The 21,672-nt window shown below is 39.1% G+C and overlaps 1 protein-coding gene and 1 pseudogene across 9 annotated transcripts in view; both read left to right on the top strand.

Moving 5' to 3' along the window:
* Positions 1 to 2,827: 2,827 nt before the first annotated feature.
* supt20 (SPT20 homolog, SAGA complex component) overlaps positions 2,828 to 21,672 on the top strand; it is a 64,611-nt gene continuing 45,766 nt past the window's right edge. For 7 of the 9 annotated variants that reach the window (XM_072262875.1, XM_072262874.1, XM_072262879.1 and 4 more), the window contains exons 1-9: positions 2,829 to 3,015; positions 7,188 to 7,274; positions 10,650 to 10,685; positions 10,793 to 10,851; positions 10,937 to 11,003; positions 13,059 to 13,185; positions 13,427 to 13,530; positions 17,192 to 17,308; positions 19,693 to 19,746. In XM_072262875.1, the coding sequence (XP_072118976.1) occupies positions 7,272 to 7,274; positions 10,650 to 10,685; positions 10,793 to 10,851; positions 10,937 to 11,003; positions 13,059 to 13,185; positions 13,427 to 13,530; positions 17,192 to 17,308; positions 19,693 to 19,746 (567 nt within the window). In that variant the 5' untranslated portion in view covers positions 2,829 to 3,015; positions 7,188 to 7,271. Of the gene's footprint in view, positions 3,016 to 7,187; positions 7,275 to 10,649; positions 10,686 to 10,792; positions 10,852 to 10,936; positions 11,004 to 13,058; positions 13,186 to 13,426; positions 13,531 to 17,191; positions 17,309 to 19,692; positions 19,747 to 21,672 lie in introns of all 9 variants that reach the window. The other 2 variants (XM_072262883.1, XM_072262876.1) reach the window with 2 other exon arrangements.
* Positions 5,183 to 5,397, top strand: LOC140201048 (U2 spliceosomal RNA; annotated as a pseudogene).

Genomic DNA, 21,672 nt, shown 5'->3' on the forward strand with positions numbered 1-21,672 from the left:
GAACACCTTGACTGCACATAGGTCTCCAAAAGCAGATCTCCATTTAATTAATTATGTGACTTCTAAAATCAATTAACTGCACCAGTGATGATTTGCTGTATCATATTAAAGGGTGTGAATACAAATGCAATCAATTATTTTTTGTTTTATATTTGTAATTAATTTAGATCATTTTGTAGAGATCTGTTTTCTCTTTGACATGAGTTGTTTTCTGTTAATGTGTCAAAAAAAGCCAAATTAAATCCAGATAAATGGACTCTTGGCCTTACAATCTACCTCAATATGATTTTATCTTATTGTCTACCTGCCCTGCACTTTCTCAGTAGCTATTATACTTTAGTCTGCATTCTGTTATTGCTTTACTTTGTGTTATCTCAATTCACTGTGTAATGAATTGGTGGGTGAACAGTATGCAAGACAAGCCTTTCACTGTGCCTTGATACATGTGACAATAAGAAACTATTTTTTGTGTTTGGAGTGGCCTCCACTTTAATAATGAGCGTTGCTGCTGATTCTGGGGCCTGAACATCTGGATGCACCAAGAACATATGTTCCCAAGTTTAGTATCCCTATATTATTAGACTAATCAAAATAATTGCTTTTTACTTGAATGCGCATTTGAAGACTGTGGCCCAGTGATATTAGATTGTGCTTGACAGTGATATTAGATTGGGCAAATCTTTTTTGACTGCCACAGATATAGAGTCGTACAGTTTAGAAGCTGGCTCTTCAGCCCATCTGGTCTATGCTGACCAAAATTCCCATCTAAGCTAGTTCCATTTGCCAGTGTTTGGCTCTTATCCAGCATAAGGCCCTCTGTTGGTCAGGGTCAACCACTGATTGTGCATCCTAGCTGTCTACGTGATATGCAAGCCAAGACAGTACGATATGGAGAGCAGTTGTTACCCTTTCAGCAGGTTCCTCCCTCTCCATGCAGCTAATGAATCTAAAGGAACGGCAGAGACCAATACAATTTAGCACCAGCAGGAGTTGCCAATCAGTGTTGAACTCAATGTTAGACTACCTTAGGGACTCAAGCTCAAAATTTTTCCTCGGTGGGCACTCCCAAAGCCTTCCCATGAGTGGGTATAGCCACAAGGCAGCAGTGGTCTGAGAACAGAGTTTTCCTTCTCCTAGAGGAGCTGTCAATCATGGCTCACGCCCAAAGTGACCAGCTTTAAGATACCAGTAACCCACCTTTGCCCCTTCCCAGAAACAGTTCCATCGGATTTAATATCTAGACCACATGTGAAGGCCAGGAGATGGACTTAGTTGTCAGAGGCTATGTGGGACACATGCCATTGGGAGCATTTAATAGGTAGTGGGAGTTTATCCCCACTACTTCCCCCAGCTATGACAACCTTAAGGAATCTCATATCCCTCTAAATAAACCGTTCCGATCCATGTATTTGTCCAAGCACCTACTAAATGATGATGTTTCAAGCACTTCCTCTAGAGCACATTCTATATACTGACCACCCTCTAGGTGGAAAGTTGCCCCTCAGGCTCCAATCACAAACAATCCAAGCAACACACACAAGATGCTGGAGGAACTCAGCAGGCCAGGCAGCATCTATGGAAAAGAGTACAGTCGACGTTTCAGGTCAAAACCAGCATCGACTGTACCCTTTTCCATAGATGCCGCCTGGCCAGCTGAGTTCCTCCAGCATTTTGTGTGTGTCCCTCATGAGGAATTGAGGATATTAAAAAAAATCATTTTGAACCTATGTAACCTCTGGCTAAAAGAATAATTGGGACTGAATAGGAATTTTTGAACTGAAGTAAACTCTGTCTTCAGCAGTCAGCTAAAACTGGCTCGTTATCAGTTCTCCCTGGCTTTCAGAGAGACATTGAGAGTTTGATAACATTGTACATTGCACCCTCGTTTGAGTAGCGGGAGGAGGACTCACCGATAAGGACAGGAAGGAACATCCATCTGTAATTAAGTCAGGCCTTAGCAAAGGGAATAACTGATAAGGACTGGACAGCACATCCATCTGTAATTAAGCCTTGATTTAGCAGACTCTCTTATCTGTAACTAAGTTTCCACCAACAGACTTGGGCGTACCACTTCAAATAACATCTTGCAACAGTAATGTATGGAGCTTACTATGTATAAATAACCTGAGGGAGCGGGCCCAGTTGTCAGATGGTGGCAGTACTTAACGTGCCTTCCCTTTGACAACTGGGTCTCAAACCCCTGCAGGAGGGTGCTCAATAAACTGCTGTAACTATAGGAAGTTGATCTCCCGAGTTTTATTCAGATTCAACTTGAACACTCAGGTTCCAACCTCTCTCCTCTCACCTTAAACCTAGACCTCTAGTTCTTGATTCCCTAACCCGGAAAAAAAAAACTGCGAGCACTCACCCCATCTATGCCTCTTCAGATTATATACGCATCTATAAGATGGCACTTCATTATACTATACAGCTCTCATTAGCCCTCATTCCCCTGTACCCCAAATGAAAATCTGCACAACCTCTGTCCATAACTCAGTCACTCGAGTCCCAGTAACATTAACGTAAATTTCCTCTGCACTCCTTCCACCTTAATGGCATCTTGCTTAACAGCAGGGTGACCAATATACTGAACTAACATATGATGGCTAATTAGCGACCCCCCCCCCCCATCCTCCACCTATCGTAGCTCCATAAACTTTTTCCAACGTTATTTCGTTGCTTTTAGTATTCAGAAGCACCATGTTGACTGGTCGAGCTTTGTCAGAGGCAGGCTGGCGCTTCGTTTCCCAGTACTGTACCGGACAGGTACTCCGCCGGCCCGGTCCCGGTCCCGGTCCCGGTCCCGTCCCGGCCCCGGCTTCCTGCGCCCGCCCGGGCTCCGCCTCCAGACCGGAAGTTTGGTCCCACGGGCGGAAAATGGCCGCCCGGAGGCTGGCGGTCTACTAAACCGGCTAACGGCTTCGGATTTAAATATTTACAAACTACAAACAAAGAAAGAGCGAGCAGCTAAGAGCTCCAAATCTCTGCAAATAGCCGGCGATGGCACGGGAACAGGCAAGTCAGCTTTTTGCAGCTATTGTGGTGTGTGTGTGTGTGCTGGGACGGTGGGTGGGTGGCCGAGGCGCGGGGGTCCGGCGCTGTTGCACTAGCGTTGGTTGTCCCCTCAGTACCATTGCACCGGATCCTGGGCGGTGGCTTGTGGGCGCCTCTGATGGAGATAATAATTCTGAGTGATCTGACCTGTCTGCGAGAGGCGGCCGAATCCTCCACCCGGTTCTACAGGTCGGAGTGGGTGGAAACGCTTCATCAGGTCTTATCGGCCTCCGCTGGTGCAGGGGGCACATAAACTAGTTGCTGACAGTTCTCATGAGGGTACATGTACACACACCACACTACAGAAACGTCCTCTGCTTGTAAGATTGTTATTGAATTAATGTACCGATAGTTTCCGCATTACACCTGAATAGTCAACCCTTTTGAGAAATTGAGACTTTTGGGATGGGGTAGGGAAAACAACATGCTGTTTATCCCGCTGAGTTTCCTCAATGCCTTTTGTCTGCTCCAGATTCCAGCATATGCAATCTCTTGTGTCTTCGTGGACAGGAATGTTGTGGTCACAGAATGGGCCCAGTCAGGAAAGGAACTACCAGTATTTTGGCCCTCAGAAAGTCTGGGACTTGACCACAAGCTCAGCCAAACTGAGCTCTGAAATTATCTGGCGATCGCGTGTTGTTGCATCGTATCTAAGAGTTTGAGAATGCTATTGAGCAAGTTGCTGTGAAAGAGACTAATTTCATAAAAATAGAAGTAATTCGTTTGGGTTATAAGTTGTAAAAAAAAACCGGTTCCTTCTGGCTGAAGAACTTTTTAAAACGCAAACAACAGGAATTCTGCAGATGCTGGAAGTTAAAGCAACACCCATCAAAGTCGCTGGTGCACGCAAAGGGTCTCGGCCTGAAACGTCGACTGTACCTCTTCCTAGAGATGCTGCCTGGCCTGCTGCGTTCACCAGCAACTTTGATGTGTGTTGCGTGAAGAACTTTTTAATCTCTTTCCTAAATTGCTATTTTTTGAGACTCTGACACTCTTAGTTGTAAATTCACTATTCAGTGGAAAGATCCTTTCATAATATCCTAGCAAGCCCTGTAAGAATTTTGTATGTTTCAGTGTGATCACCTTTTGTGTACTAAGAGTATACACACACTAAGCTGAATTTCTTCTCCTACCAGAATCCTTCCGATTGAAGAATCAGTCCGCTGTTCTGTTGATATACTTGTTCTAGTCACAGGGTTGCTATACTTCAACTTTATTGTTTTAAAATTTCTTGAGTTTCCAAATAAATTAATTATTTAATAATTTCAAGTAGATCTAAATAATTTAAAGACATGAGTAATAAAATATCTTTACTTCCAAAGACATTTAGGAAGAGTTCCATTGCCATACTTCCTGCTATTGACAACTCACCAAAGTCGAAGTAAGCTGCAGATAGTTGTAAATTTAGTCAGCTCCATCATGGGCACTAGCCTTTATAGTGTCCAGAACATCTTTAAGGAGAGATGCCTCAAAAAGGCAGCATCCATCATTAAGGACCTCCTTCACCCAAGACATGCACTCTTCTCATTGCCAACATCAAAAAGGAGGTACAGAAGCCTGAAGACACACACTCAGCTGTCCAGGAACAGCTTCTTCCCTTCTGCCATCCAATTTCTGAATGGACATTGAACCTATGAACTGTACCACACTATTGTTTCTATTTTTTGCACTAATTTAATTTAACTAATATATATTTTACTGTAATTCAGTTTTTTTCACTATTATTATGTATTGTGTTGTACTGCTGCCACAAAGTTAACACAAATCATGACATATGCTGGTGATATTAAGCCTGATACTGATTCTGTTGGATGCAGAGGGGAGGTTCAGCCCTCTGCATCCAACTTAAGTACAAGGGGAAAGATTTAAAGGGGACTTGAGGGGCAACTTCTTCATGCAAGTGGTACTATGTATATGGAAAAGTAAAGTAAAATTTGTTGTCAGAGTACGCACATGTCACCACATACAACCCTGAGATTCTTTTTCCTGCAGGCATACTTAGCAAATCTATAGAATAGTAACTGTAAACAGGATCAATGAACAATAAACTGTGCAAATGCAAATATAAATATCAATGAATAATGAGTATGAAATAACATGAAATGGAAGAGCATAAAATAACAAAGTAGAAACTTCTCGGCCTTTTGGCTAAGATCAAGTGTAGTATCTGTTCTTATCAGTTTAATAACAAAGTAGAGAGTCCTTAAAGTGAGACCATTGGTTGTGGGAACACCAGAAATAGAATGAGTGTAGGTATCCTCTTTTGTTCAGGAGCCTGATAGTTGAGGGGTAGTAACTGATCTTGAAGCTGATGGTGCGAGTCCTGAGGCACTTGTACCTTCTACCTGATGGCTAGAAGAGCCATACCTAGAAAAGAGCATGGCCTTGGTGATGAAGATCTTTGATGATAGATGCTGCTTTCCTACAGCAATGTTTCAAGTAGATGTGCTTAATGTTTGGGAGGGTTTTACCTGTAATGTACTGGGCCGAATCCACTACCTTTTGTAGGATTTCCTGCTCAAAAACATTGATGTTCCCATACCAGACCGTAATGCAGCCAGTCCGCACATTTTCCACCAATACATCTAAAAAAGTTTGTCAAGATTTTTGATGATATGCCAGATCTCTGCAAACTCTTGAAGAACCATCGTGCTTTCTTTGCAATTATATTTAGATGATGGGTCTGGGGCAGGTCCTCTGAGATAGTGGCACCCAGGAATTTAAAGTTTCTGACCTGCTCCACCTCTGATCCTCTGGGGATTACTGGCTCATGGACCTCTGGTTTCACTGTCCTGGTCTATGAGAGGAAATGGCAGAGGGAGGCATAATAACAATATCTAAAAGAAATTTAGACAGATGCAGTTTGAAGGGATGCAGGTGAAATACGGGCAAAATGGACTCACCTAGATGGGCACCTTGGTTTCGTGGATGAGTTGGTCCAAAAGGCTCGATTCAATGCTGTCTTCTTACATGCTTGATGTTGGGTGAATAAAGTGTTCAGAGAAAGACTAGAAATCAGGAAGTTGTACATGTCATGGCAGGGGGGGAAACTGCACTTAAACAGGCTGCATTACTGTGAAATTGATGAGAAATTTGGAAGATACTATGAGGAATAGAAGTGGAAGCAGGAATATACCATTTGGTCCCTCACACCTGCTGCCACGTTCAATAAGCAGGATGGCACAGTTAATAGAGCTGATACCTCACAGTTACAGTGACTGGAAATCAATCCTAACTGTTGCTAAGTTGGTGTTCCATAAATTCCAATTTTATACACCAAGTACTTTAAATTTCTTATCAATTAGCTATACATGCTTTCAGGAAATGATAATCCTGCACTTTTCAAATTTGATAAATATAATGACAAGCAGGAGGTGGGGGGGGTGTTGATATGCTTTACATTTGTGTCCAAATCTGACCTTGAGGAACCATAATTCAGTTCAACGTAAATCTAAGAAAGCATGTTTAATATGACAAAATATTCTGTATGTATTCATATACTCGAGTGGTTTAAAAGGAGGAAGTGGAGGAATATTGGTGAGAGTAGTGTGATACAGATACTGAGTGTTCAGTTAAAAGGCAAGGACAGTTAAATGACAACATGAATGATAATACAAAATCTTTATAGGTGGATGAATTTGAGTAGAAATCCATCCTTTGGAAGCATCCCTAATCCCCATTAGCTTTATTTTCTTTTACCAGAATTTTTTGTTGTGGCTCTCAGAAAAATGTGGCTTAATTCCAAGGTTCTTTAAGCTTGTCATAGCCGGGCAAGTAGTAGGGTTGGGCTCCCACTACCTATTAAATGTTCCCAATGACATGTAGCCTCTGAATACCAAGTCCAGCTTCTGGCTTTCGTGTGGCTTACCTGCTAAGCACAGCGGAACGGTTTCTACTGACAGCAGGGGCAAAGGGGGGTTACCGGCACCTTAAAACCAGTCACATCAGGCAGATGGAGCTTGTCGGCCATGGTTGGCAGCTTCTAGGAGAAGGAAAACTCTGATTTCAAACCTCCACTACCTTGTGGCTGCACCCACTCATCAGGAAGGGTTTAGAATTAAACATTGAGGAAAAATAGAGTCAATTATTGATACTTTGTGAACGTGCTGCTAAATTAAGTTTGTATTCAACAGAATTCAAGATCCTTTGGAGAAACATGATTTTCTGTCTGTATTCACAACTTCTCTCCTAATACCCAAGGCCCAATTTCCTTCACAATGGTGAGTTTTGTTCCAGTGAAGAAACTTTATTGTTAACCACTGAATTGAAATAGCTGCTAATTAGTTCCTCTTTCAAAAAAAACTTACATATACTGTCAATTGACTTTGATAAGGAATTATATTGATATAAACATTTCAAGAACTATACTTAATTCATCAATTAATTTTGAAATAATATTATTCCTTAATTAGAATAGTCAATAAAGTATACTACTAAAAGCAGAATTAATATCTGATCTTAAAATTTAACATTTAGCCACTAGTTTATTTTGCATGGGCAGTGCTACTTAAACTGGGAACTGACATGAGCTGTACGTGCAGTAAAAAAGTAGTGTATGCTGAACTTTGTAACAAAAGTTTGAAATCTGAGAAATACTGTTTCGATCAATGAATACCAGAGAAGTCATTGGTTTGCTAAGTTAAACTTGTTTTTGATATTCTTTCATCTGCTGATTTGAATATAGAATTTTATACACCAATTTCAGGTAAAGGTATGCATTTTAAGCAAAATCATTCCTGGAAGTAGCTCCTTTGCCCAAACGGTTTGCTGCTGGGGCTCTCCCTCCCAATACTGTCCATAGTAACGCTATCCACAAACTGCCTACTTGTACATTTACTGACTGTGCTCTACTCTGCCTTTCCATAAACCAGGGGTCCCCAACCTTTTTTGCACCGTGGACTGGTTTAATATTGACAATATTCTTGCGGACCAGCCGACTGGTGGGGGGAGGGGGGGGGGTGTTCAGGTAGGGTTAATCTCACCTCAACATGCCTTTTACAGTTAGGGTTACCAACTTCCTCACTCACAAATAAGGGACAAAAGTAGCAGTCAAATACGGGACAGTGTTTACCCCGAGAAAGACTACATGACCATGAAGCCTTGTGCGGGCACCTGTGTGCGCATGCATGACGTGCGTATGTGTGACATGCACATGCAGGTACGTGCCGATTTTTTTCCACAAATCGGTTGTGACTTGATCTTCTCGACTACACTGTGCATACATTATTTCTGCTTTTACTATATGTTGGAGTTATTTTAGGTTTTATGTGGTACAGTATTTGGAATGATTTGGTAGGTTATTTTTTGGGTTTGGGAACACTCAAAAATTTTCCCCATATAAATTAATGGTAATTGCTTCTGTACTTCACGCCATTTCAGCACGAAAGGTTTCATAGGAACGCTCTACATTTGTGGGGGAAATACGGGACAAGGGCGGTCCCGTATGGGACAAACCAATTTAGCCCAATATACGGGATGTCCCGGCAATACAGGACAGTTGGCAACCCTATGTCCAAGTTCAACAGTACATGACAGGGAATGAGGAAAGGTGCAGCTGACACATGCTTTGCGGCCCGGTGGTTGGGGCCCACTGCCATAAACTGTATCAAACGATCCACTCCCACGGTATTCTGAGGCAGGTTGTCTTTTCTTCAAACTGGATAAATTGCAACTTTATTAGATATTAAGACTAATGTCATTACAAATTCTGCACTTTAGCTTCTATCTCCTCCAGCTACTCTGGCTGAACCTTGGAAACCTATTTAACAGAAGCAATACTGAAACTATTAGAAACACAGAAACATAGAAAATAGGTGCAGGAGTAGGCCATTCGGCCCTTCGAGCCTGTACCGCCATTCAGTATGATCATGGCTGATCATCCAACTCAGAACCCTGTACCAGCCTTCCCTCCATACCCCCTGATCCCTTTAGCCACAAGGGCCATATCTAACTCCCTCTTAAATATAGCCAATGAACTGGCCTCAACTGTTTCCTGTGGCAGAGAATACCACAGATTCACCACTCTCGGTGTGAAGGAGTTTTTCCTCATCTCGGTCCTAAAAGGCTTCCCCTTTATCCTCAAACTGTGACCCCTCATTCTGGACTTCCCCAACATCAGGAACAATCTTCCTGCATCTAGCCCGTCCAATTCCTTTAGGATTTTATACGTTTCAATAAGATCCCCCCTCAATCTTCTAAATTCCAACGAGTATAAGCCTAGTCGATCCAGTCTTTCATCATATGAAAGTCCTGCCATCCCAGGAATCAATCTGGTGAACCTTCTTTGTACTCCCTCTATGGCAAGGATGTCTTTCCTCAGATTAGGGGACCAAAACTGCACACAATACTCCAGGGGTGGTCTCACCAAGGCCTTGTACAACTGCAGTAGTACCTCCCTGCTCCTGTACTCGAATCCTCTTGCTATGAATGCCAGCATACCATTCGCCTTTTTCACCGCCTGCTGTACCTGCATGCCCACTTTCAATGACTGGTGTATAATGACATCCAGGTCTCGTTGCACCTCCCCTTTTCCTAATCGGCCACCATTCAGATAATAATCTGTTTTCCTGTTTTTGCCACCAAAGTGGATAACCTCACATTTATCCACATTAAATTGCATCTGCCATGAATTTGCCCACTCATCTAACCTGTCCAAGTCACCCTGCATCCTCTCAGCATCCTCCTCACAGCTAACACTGCCGCCCAGGTTCGTGTCATCTGCAAACTTGGAGATGCTGCATTTAATTCCATCTACTTCCAGTTCGATAACACTTTCTACCTGTACCATGTCAGCTCATTAATCTTCCCTACCAGTGTTGCTTTTGCACTAAATTGCTCCACTGATGCAACAGCTGCCTATTTTGTACTTTCTTCAATTTTGTCCAGCATTTTTCTTACTTAAAAGTCTTTAACCAAACCTTTGATCATCCAAAACAATATCCAGTTTGTGTCCCCTTTTATTAGATAAATTTATGAGTGCATCTGTTTCGGCCTTGTTATATTTGCACTTGTTGATAAAATATCTGTTTTCAGTCAAGACCGTAAGTTAGCACATTGAAGGACTTGTTGCAACTTCGTAGTTTCACATTGTGAATTTGGTTCTTAATTCTTAAACTAGCCTTAAATTACAGAAGGCAAGGAATGTAATTAAAATGTTAAATAATAATCCTAATGTTTATGATTTTTGCTTTTAGTTGTACATTCCAATTTGGTGCTGATGAAAATAAGAATAATCTAGTTTCAAATGATGACACTTATTTTGTTTCAAGATATAATTTGGTAATGGAATAGAAACAATTCTTTTTACTGAAGCCAGTGGATCACTTGAAAAATTGTGCCTGCTCATATTCAGAAGAACCCTTGTGGAGGAAAACAATATACACAAGAAATTCTTGTGAATTTCTGGAGAGCTTAATTCTTCAAATTCTTTTTCCCTTAAGATAATGTATCCATTATTTGGATAGACAATAATTTGGCATACCCTATATCAGACAGTAGACAATTTGAGAAAGAAAGGATTTTCAGAACTGATGACCGTGGATTTCAGGTTGCCTTGCTTCTCTAGAATTTCTTAGTAAAAACGTCTTTTTTTGCAGTATCACGCTTTGGAATATGCATTGGACCGTGCAGAGGTGAGTTATTTACAGTAACTCAACTATTCTGCTGTGTATTATTATACTTTTGTTTAACCTGATCCAGTTACTGATTATAAACCATGATTTTTTAAAAAATTTTTTAGTATATAATTGGATGTGCCCGGCAGCGACCTCCAAAAAGAAGGCATTCATCAAGTGGAAGGTAGTATTTTATAATAAAAATATTTTAAAAATGTTTTTGACTTACAAAATTGAAATAACTGAACTTTTAAAATGTGTTACTTTAGGAAATCTGTACATCAGAAACTATATGATTTGTACATGGAAGAATGTGAAAAAGAGCCAGAGCTGAAGGTATTCATAATACATGCACCCATTTATGGTTCCTCAATCATGGTTTTGCTTCAAATTTTTCATAAAGAAATTATAGAACCATCAAAAATATGTTTTAATTTAGCATTTTTGTCAGACATGAATGAAAGTTTTGTAAATACTTGAATGGTAGAGGAAAGTTTTAGTTCTGTAGTATTTGTTTCTGTACAAAATGGTAAATGTAAATGAATTGAGGCAGCATGCTTTACAATGTTAATGACCCAAGTTCAATTCCCGCTGTTCCCGTTCTTCCCATGATCACGTGGGTTTCTTCAGGGTGCTCCGGTTTCCTCCTACATTCCAAAGACATGGGTTAGTAGGTTAACTGGTCTGATGAGTGTAACTGGGTGGCAAGGGCTTGTGGGGCTGGAAAAGCCTATTATGTACTGCATCTCTAAATTAAAAGAAAAATATTAAATCATTAAATGCTTGTATCTTTAAAAATATTAGAAATCTTGAAAATTCATTTCTTTCTAAGTTGAATAAGATAAACTTGGAATATGCTGTGATCAAGCTGAATTCCTGAGTTAGCTGAAGTCAACTGCTGGATCCTATTAATTGACCATAAAACCATTACAACAGCAATGCTAAAATTTGGGCCCCTGATAGTATTTGAAATCTTCCATGCAAAGAATTTGTGGACTCTGAAATAACAATAGCTTTCATTAAGAGCTTACATTCTAAAATGAGCTTGTATAGAGTAGACCTTCTTGACAGTGGAAGATTGAAGTTTGATTTAGTAGGATTTTTTTTAAAAAGATGATTAAAGAGTTTGATGTTTGAATAGAGATATCCTATTTTATCTGACAGTGGAATACAAGTTGGGGGCAAAACAGAAATGAGGTTTGATTTATCTGAGGTAATGACACATGGCATTTTACACAAAGAACAGTGAAAATCTGTTAAAGCCACTGAACTTGTAAATTTCAAAACTGCGACTTGCAGGTTTTCACCGGGCAAGGATATATTGAATATAGAATTAAGGTGAAGAATATTGTAGAGATAGATGGGCAGGTGCAAATCAGCTTTGGTGTAATTGAATGCTGAAACAGAGTTGAGATTCTGAATGATTGATTCATGTTCCGTATCAAGGTTCACAAATGAAAAGCTAATTTGGCCAACTGTTTACAGAAAAATGCCTTGCAAGTTGTTTAAGAGGGGAATTGGGAGAGAAAATTCAGAGGGGAAAAAAAAGAACAAGCAGCAGAATTACTTAAGTAATATGATAATTAAGCATTATTACATGTTATTTTAATGTCCTTGATTTAACCTGATGTTAGTAGTAATATATTCATAAAATAAGGGAAAATCTGCAGATGCTGGAAATCCAGGCAACACATACAAAATGCTGGAGGAACTCAGCAGGCCAAGCAACATCTATGGAAAAAGAACAGTCAATGTTTTGGGCTGAAACCCTTCGGCAGGACTGGAGAAAAAAAGCTGAGGAGTAGGTTTGAAAGGTGGGGGGGAGGGGAGAGAGAAATGCCAGGCGATAGCTGAAACTTGGAGGTGGAGGAGTGAAGCAAAGAGCTAGGAAATTGGAGGAACAACACCTTGTATTTCGCTTGTGCAGCCTCCAAACTGATGGCATGAACATCAATTTCTCAAACTTCCAGTAATGCATCCCTTCCCTTCACCATTTCCCATACCCTTGTTCCTCTCTCATGTTATCGCCTTGCCTGCCCATTGCCTCCCTCTGGTGTTCCTCCCCTCCCCCTTTTTTCTTTCTTCCATGGCCTTCTGTCTCTTTCACCAATCAACTTCCCAGCTCTTTGCTTCATTCCTCCCCCTCCAAATTTCACCTATCGCCTGGTGTTTCTCTCTCCCCTCCTCACACCTTTCAAATCTACTCCTCAGCTTTTTTCTCCAGTCCTGCCGAAGGATTTCAGATGAGTGTCTTTTGTTCTATAGATGCTTTTGGTCTGCAGAGTTTATCCAGCATTTTGTGTGGTTGTTCTGTAAGTAGTAATATACAACTATAATCTTCAAATGGAATTTTATATTTGTTTATGATCTGGATTTCTGATTAATTTTCAGAAATTAAGGCGAAACGTCAACCTGCTGGAAAAACTTGTAATGCAGGAAAGAGTGTCATGTCTTGTGGTAAATTTATATCCAGGAAATGAAGGCTATTCACTGATGCTTCGGGGGAAAAATGGTTCAGGTACCACTGATTAACTATTTTTGGTTGTTAATTATATGTGATGAATAAATTATCCCTAGAGAAATTATCCATGCAATGTTAGTACTATGTTTCTTCTGAATAGATAAAATATTAGCATGCACTTGGTTGATGAAAGATGAAAGCGTTGACTGCACAGGTTTCTAAAATGTGAGCTGCATATACTTTGAAGATTAGCGTGTTAATATCTTATTAATTTGGTATTTGTAAAAAAAAAATTCAGATTCAGAAACAATCCGTTTGCCTTATGAAGAGGGAGAACTGCTGGAATACTTGGATGCAGAAGAGCTTCCACCAATTCTTGTAGATCTTTTGGAAAAATCTCAGGTGAGATAAATTGTATAAGAGTAGGAACTACGTATTCAAAGTAATTCCAGTAGAATTGTAAATGGGAGAGGTATTCCAAGGCTGTCCCTTTATCACTGCACAAAAATTGACCGAGATTTTACAGAGCAGCAATGCCATAGGGCTTATTGAAGAAGGTGAGCTTATGCACAGACTTCCGCTTTTCCAAGATTGATTGTAATAAAGATTGGATCATACATGAAGCTAAGATTAAAAAAAATACATGAAACACATGTTTAAAAATCAAATATTTTTATTTTGTAATTTGAATTACATTTAGAGCATAGAGAAGTACAACACAGGAATGAGCCCTTTGGCCCACAATGTTGTGCCAAACTAATTAAATTTGACATTTTTGGCAGAGAGCAGTAGAAAGGTTATGAATCAATATTTGTGGCATAGTATATCATTCAGTTCAATTAGATATCACTCAATAGTGTAACACTTTTGGGTATATCATTTTGCACCAAGAATAGTTTGTAAATATCAACTGTTTTTCTATGCAATTGTGGGAGGCTGAGCCAGGCCACTGTAAGAATTTCCATTGGATACTTGTCTGCTTGGATGTCTAGTATTCATTATCTTACAAATTTAATCCTCTAAGCAATCTGCCATTGACGCTAAAACTGATGAGTAAGGGGCATCAAAAGTTTAAAATTTGTTGAAAATCTAATGCTATCACTGGTATTTTAAGGAGAGCCACTATCCACAAAGTTTCACTTTATGCTGATATCTATTGCTCTTTATTTCTAATGTCGAGACTTTGTTATCCCATGCGCTTTCTTTATTCTCCTGTTTTAGCCAGTTCTCAGGTTATAAACTGAATTTACATAAGAGTGAACTTTTTCCTTTGAATAATTGGATATCAACTCATTCTAACCTTCCTCTTAAAATTGTATGAAACCAATTTACTTACTTGGGTATAACAACTACTAAAAATTATAAGTGCTTATGTAAAAAAATTTTCTTAGCCTATTGAATTATGTAAAAAGGACACTATCAAATTGGTCGCCTCTTTCGTTATCATTGATTGGTCGAATTAATTCTATGAAAATGAATGTTTTACCTAAATTTATATATCTTTTTCAGGCATTACCTGTTTTGTCCCTAAATCTTTTTTTGATTCTCTTGATTCTATTATATCATCCTATATATGGAAAAATAAGCATTCTAGACTAAACAAAATTCATCTTCAGAAAGCTAAAAAGAATGGAGGGCTAGCTTTACCAGACTTTAAGTTTTATTATTGGGCAGTTAATATACGTAATCTTACTTTTTGGTTATATTACATTAATCATGACGATCGGCTGATGTGGGTTTCTTTAGAAGCTAACTCCGTTAATAAATTTTCTATTATTTCTCTTCTTGGATCCTCACTTCCTTTATCCCTGAGTAAGTTAACTGACAATTTGGTAGTTAAACATACTACGACAATTTGGGGACAATTCCGAAAATACTTCGACTTGTTGAGATTTTCTCTTTCAAGTTCCATTTTTAAAAATCTTCTATGATAGATGTGGCTTTTAAAGAATGGGATAGATTAGGTATTAAATGCTTCCAGGACTTGTTTCTAGAGGGAAGTCTCTTTTCGTTTGAGCAACCGTCAGCCGAATATAGCTTACCCAAAACTCACTGTTTTCGATACCTACAAATAAGGTACTCTTACGGTCTCAAATACGTACATTTCCTAAAAGTCCTGATAATAATCTACTAGATGTAATTTTTAATTTGAAACCTTTTTATAATGGATCTATATCTAATATTTATAATATGTTGCTGGGAATGAGAAGTGTTCCTTTAGATAAAATTAAAAATCTTTGGGAACTAGACTTACAGACTTCAATTTCTGAGGAAATTTGGAATGAAATTTTTTAATTGGTTAACACTTCATCGTTATGCGCTCATCACTCTCTCCTACAGTTTAAAGTGGTCCATAGGGCCCACGTGACCAAGGATAAGTTGTCTCACTTTTATTTGGATATATCTCCTTATTGTGATAAATGTAATAATGGAGAAGCTTCACTCATTCATATGTTTTGGACATGCCCGAGTCTTGAAAAATATTGGAAAGAAGTATTTCAAACCTTCTCGGTACTTTTTAAAGTAAATTTTTAACCTAATCCTTTGACTGCTTTATTTGGTATTGTTGGAGGAAAGGATATTATTTTGGAGAAATCTGATTTGCACATTTTGGCTTTTATTTCTCTTATGGCTAGGAGGGCGCTCTTGCTTAAATGGAAAGATGTGGTCCTGCCCACTCACGTTCAATGGCTGCGTGATGTGATGTCATGTTTAAATTTAGAGAAGATTCGGTGTTCAATTTCTGAAGCTAATCAAGACTTTCAAACATTGTGGGGACCTTTTTTGAACTATTTTCAAAACCTTTGATTTGCCGTTAAAGCACAGATGATGGCTAATAATATATGTTTTTCTTTTTTCTTCTTTACTAATCAGCTTCAGTCTTGGTAGTGGGTTAGATTTTTTTCCATATAATAAATTTACTATATTTCAATATTATGAATTAATGAATTTGTATGCATCTAGAGTAAGGAGTTTGTATGTGTGATTCAGTATAACGTACTTGATATATTTCTTTTTTCTTGAACTCTGTATTCTCCTATGTAGAAAATTAATAAAGATATTGAAAAGAAAAGTTTAAAATTTGAATCTTCACTCAGTGGCTGCTTTATTAGGTAGAGCGTGGAACCCGGTGTGGTCTTCTGCTGCTCTAGCCCAGCCAGTTCAAGATTTGATGTGTTGTGCTTTCAGAGATGCTCTTCTGCACACCATTATTATAACACCTGGTTATTTGAGTTACTGTCACCTTGAACCAGTCTGGCCATTATCCTCTGACCTCTCATTAACAAGGTGTTTTTACTCACAGAAATGCCACTCATTGGATTTTTTTGTTTATTTTTCACACCATTCTCTGTAACTTCTTGAGAATGTGTGTGAAAATCCCAGGAGCTCAGCAGTTTCTGAGATACTCAAAGCATCCTTCTGGCACCAACAATCATTCCAAGGTCAAAATCACTTGGGTCACATTTCTTACCCATTCTGATGTTTGGCCTGAATAACAGCTGAATCTCTTGACCATACTGTTATGCATTGAGTTGCTGTCACATGATTGGGTGCTTGGATATTTGCATTAACAAGCCAGTGTGTCTAATAAAGTGGCCACTGAGTATGTTGATGTGGATCCTCAGCCAATCACCTGAGTACACTGATCAGTGGATAAAAGGACAGTGAAACTTTGATCAAAGTCATTGAGTAAAACTATCTGTTTAACTTGTATACAGCAGTCGTCTTAATATTTTTAGGCTATTTAATGGCCGTTTCTCAAACCTGAAATCTGTACTCTTAGCAAGATGCTGATGTAGATAAGTTTTGGAGAAGCATGGCAAGTGGAAAACCAACTTCTTGATTTTCCTGTTTTTCTGCATATGTTTAGCACTGAGAGTTTGTGTTTGATTTCTGCACAGATGGTTTCCTCACTGTTAGTAGTGTAAAGGGGTTTCAACTTTTATGAGATCTGGATCTAATTTAAATGGTGAATTGAGCAAACTCATTTCAATGTTATTCAGCATTACTTCAGGAACTCAATAAACTTAAAATTTTCATGAAGGTTTTGTTTCCCTTTTAGGTGAATATTTTTCACTGTGGATGCGTCATAGCTGAAGTACGAGATTATCGACAATCTGGTCATATGAAAGCACTTACATACCAAAGTAGGCATGTTCTACTTCGTCCCACGATGCAGGTAATAAATTGTGGCTGTTAGAAGTTACATTCTCCCTTCCTTATATTCACCATTCCTCCTTCTCCCTCCCATCTTAGATGGCTCATATTCTCAAGAAAAATGATGTATTGACATTCCTGTCAAGGCTATTGAATGATCGAGATTGAAGCCCTTTTTAGCTTCCCTCTCTTTCTTTACCCACCATTCCTTGTTTTGTTTTCCAGATACAGGTGGCCCCCGTTTTCCGAACGTTCACTTTACGACACAGCGCTGTCACGAAAGACCTACATTAGTTATCTGTTTTCGCTAACAGGAGGTGTTTTCACTGTTACAAAAAAAGGCAGCGCGCGCCCGAACAGCCAAGCTCCTCCCCCGGAACTGCATTCTAGCCACCATTGCTTAAACACCTGCTTTATCTCAATTTATTTTGTGTATCCGTTAGCAAGATGAGTTCTAAGGTATCCGAAAAGCCTAAAAGACCTCGTAAGGGTGTTACACTTAGTGTAAAACTAGACATAATTAAGCATTTTGATCGTGGTGAACGAAGTAAGGACATTGTCCACGCGTTGAACTTGCCTGCGTCCACCATTCGCACTATTTGTATGCAGAGAGAAAGAATTTTGAAAGCTGCCGATGTTACTGTTGATTCTGCTCGTAGCAAAGTGGTCTCTCTTAGTCAGCATCCAATAATGGATAAAATGGAAAGTCTATTGCTTGAGTGGATTGATGGGTGTACAAAGCATGGTGTTCCGTTAAGTTTTCTTATACTTAAGGGGAAATCAGTCAGCCTTTTTAATAAGCTGAAACAGAAAGCACTGGATGATGGTGATGAAAGTGTTGCGAAAGTGGAATTTAAAGGTAGTCATGGGTGGTTTGATCAGTTTCTGAGGCGAGGGCAGCTTCATAGTTTAACGTTTACCGGAGAGAGTGCTTCGGCTGCTACTGAAGCTGCCGAAAAGTTCCCAGCAGAACTGAAGAAAATAATTACAGAAGGTGGTTATTCATATAAGCAATTGTTTAACTGTGACGAAACTGCAATTTATTGGAAAAAATTGCCGAGCAGGACATTTATTTTGATAGAAGAAAAGCAGGCTAAGGGACACAAGGCATCGAAGGACAGGTTTACCCTAATGCCTATTATTAACGCCACTGGTGATGCTGTCCTTCAGCCTCTACTAGTGTACCATTCAGAAAATCCGAGGGCACTTAAAGGCGTTGATAAGAAAACATTTCCCATTGTGTACCGTTCACATCCAAGTGGTTGGAATACCCAAGTGCTTTTTTCTGGGTACATGAGTGGATACGTTAGTCCTTTTGTTGAAAAATACTGTAGGGAAAATAACCTCGATAATAGGTGTCTTGTGATTGTCGATAATTGTGCTGCTCATCCACCTGGCATTACCGAGTATGGCGGTAACATTCGTGTTGCGTTCTTACCGCCGAATACGACATCTTTGCTGCAGCCGTGCGACCAAGGCCTAATAGCCACAATTAAGCCTTACTATACGCAAAATGTGATGCGTTTTATTGTAAGTACCATTGACAGAGAGGGCAACTCGGAAGCGTCTTTGCGAGAGATCTGGAAAGAATACAATATAAAATTGGCAATCGCCAACATTGGAGATGCTGTCGATAGGCTAACAGTCTCAATGAGAAGTGGCGTTTGGAGGAAACTGTGTCCTGAAGCAGTGAACGATTTTAAAGGCTTCAAACTATCAACAATAAATACGGCAATAGTGAGTTTGGCTACTGTACATACATTATTTCTACTTTATATAGACTGTGTATTTTTATGGGTTATTTGGTATGGTTTGGCAGCTTCATTGCTTAAAGGTTACTGGAGAGAGTGTTTCTGCTGAGAGCGCTTGCACCGTGTTTCTGCTGAGAGAGCTGCTGTGAGATTTTCGCTGTGCTAGACAGTGCAGAAAGGTATTTCTACTTTATATAGGCTGTGTATTTATCATATCATTCCTGCTTTTACTATATGTTACTGTTGTTTTAGGTTTTATATGTTATTTGGCATGATTTTGTAGGTTATTTTTTGGGTTTGGTCTGGGAACGCTCAAAAATTTTTTCCATATTAATAAATGGTAATTGCTTATTCACTTTACGACATTCCGGCTTATGAATCGTTTCATAGGAACGCTCTACCTTCGGATAACGGGGGAAACCTGTAACTAAATTTGTTTTTGTGTCCTGAAACTCCTCAGCCTAGCAAGATAAATCGTGACATTTCCTGTACTGATGTCTAATTGTTTTGAACATTATACTTTTTAAAAAGCTGAAGGTTAAAATTTGTAAAATAATTTACAGCTTTGAATATGCTTGTGAATGTAATAGCCTACCTTGTTCATCCGTTATAGAAACCTGTCTTTTAATTGTTATGACTTTGTATTTTTCTGTAGAGTTTAATTTGTGATGTTCATGCAATAACGAGTGACAACCACAAATGGACACAGGTAAATTGCACAATATTGCAGATCTAATAAATGGAAATTTTTTTATGTGAATCTAAGATCTATATTTCATTCCTACAGCTATTGTTTGGATTTAGTTTTGACTCAATACCAAAACAGACGATGTCATCTGTTACAGTAATGAAGGTTAATTATTCCCCCAGCCCCTTCATTCTTTTTAGTCTATCAGTTTGCAGCTTTGTTGTTTTTGACTGCATTCTCCTCTAACATATCCAGCTGGGCAATACAGCACTTTTCTGGTTACTTTCAGATCTATCCAGTTGTATTAGACAGTCATTCTTGATGCCTTATTTTCCTCCTTCTGCACTATCTTTATGATGCAGAACCATCTTTGGCCCCTCATATTTCTCATCTCCATCATGTTCTCAGCAACATCCTTCAAAGACAGTCCATCACCTTCTTGATGTACACCATCACTACTTCAAAGAATTTTACTGTCTCTAAACCTCTAAGTTGACATCCACTGCTGGTTAAGCAGAAGTTTCTTCCAGTTTATTAGTAAGCAAACCAAAACCATTGTCATGGGTTTCCACCAAAAACACTTGCTTTGCTTCCTTTCTCCACTGTGGCAACTCTTGTGTCTTACAGTGCTATTGTACATTTGCAAGAAAACATTTGTGAACCCTTTGCAATTACATGGTTTACTGCATTAATTACTCATAAGATGTGGTCTGATCTTCATCTAAGTCACAATGATAGGCAAACATAATCTGCCTAAACTGATAACACACAAACAGTTGGACTGCTCGTCAATACTGAGTACACCGTTTAAACAATCACAGTCTAAGTTTAAAAAAGTATGTGAACCTCATCTCAACTGTGAAGCATAGTGGAAGGAGCATCATGGTTTGGGGCTGCTTTGCTGTCCTGTCTCAGGGCCTGGACAGCCTACAGTCATTGAGGGAACAGTGAATTCAAGATTGTATTAAGACCGTTTACAGGAAAACGTCAGGGTAGCAGTCCGTCATGTGAAGCTGAGTAGAAGTTGGATGATGCAACAAGACAATGATCTGAAACACGAGAGTAAATCAATAACAGAATGATTTAAAAAAGAAGTAATTTTGTATTTTGGAGTGGCCAAGTCAGAGCTCAGACCTTAACCCAATTGAGATGCTGTGGCATGACCTGAAGAGGGCTGTTCATGCGAGATATCGCAGAAATACTGATGACCTGAAACAATTTTGTTTGGAGGAATGATCTAAAATTCCTCCTTGCTGTTTTGCAAGTCAACAGCTGCAGGAAATGTTTGGTGGAGGTTATTGCTGCTAAAGGAGATTCTACCAGTTATTAAATAGAAGGGTTCATGTACTTTTTCCAGCCTGGGCTGTGAATGATTATCAGTGTGTTGAAAGGCATGAAAAGTGCAGTTGTTTGTGTGTTATTAGTTTAGGGAGATTGTGTTTGTCTATTATTGGAAAATACAGTACTATTCCATAAAGAACAGACCACATATTATGAGTAATGCAGCAAACCAGGTAATTGCAAAAGGTTCACAAACTTTTTCTTGCAACTATATATTATTTGAACTGAATCCAGCTTCAAACCACATACCTTATATGTTTGCAAACCTCCAATTCAATTTTGATTACTTCACATTGACACCTTCAGCTACCTCCAAGATGTAGTGTGCTATCTCTAAACATCTTGCTCTGTGCTCCTTCCTGTTTTAAGGGACTCTCTAAAAGCTAATTTGTGCGTAGGCAATCTTGTCATTTTTACTTTTGGAATTGCTGTATAAATAAAAATTGTCATTGTAATGGGAAGAGAAATTACTGAACAATTTCAAACGTTTTCTGGTATTTAAAAAGCTACAGAAAAAGCATGAACCTTATAAGCCCGTGTGTGGCCTGTTCAACCATTTGATTACCAAAAATGACATTTACTCTGTTATTTATTTGGTTTAAAACA

The sequence above is a fragment of the Mobula birostris genome, chromosome 7 (genome assembly GCF_030028105.1).
Source record: "Mobula birostris isolate sMobBir1 chromosome 7, sMobBir1.hap1, whole genome shotgun sequence".
In the NCBI taxonomy this organism is placed as follows: domain Eukaryota; kingdom Metazoa; phylum Chordata; class Chondrichthyes; order Myliobatiformes; family Myliobatidae; genus Mobula; species Mobula birostris.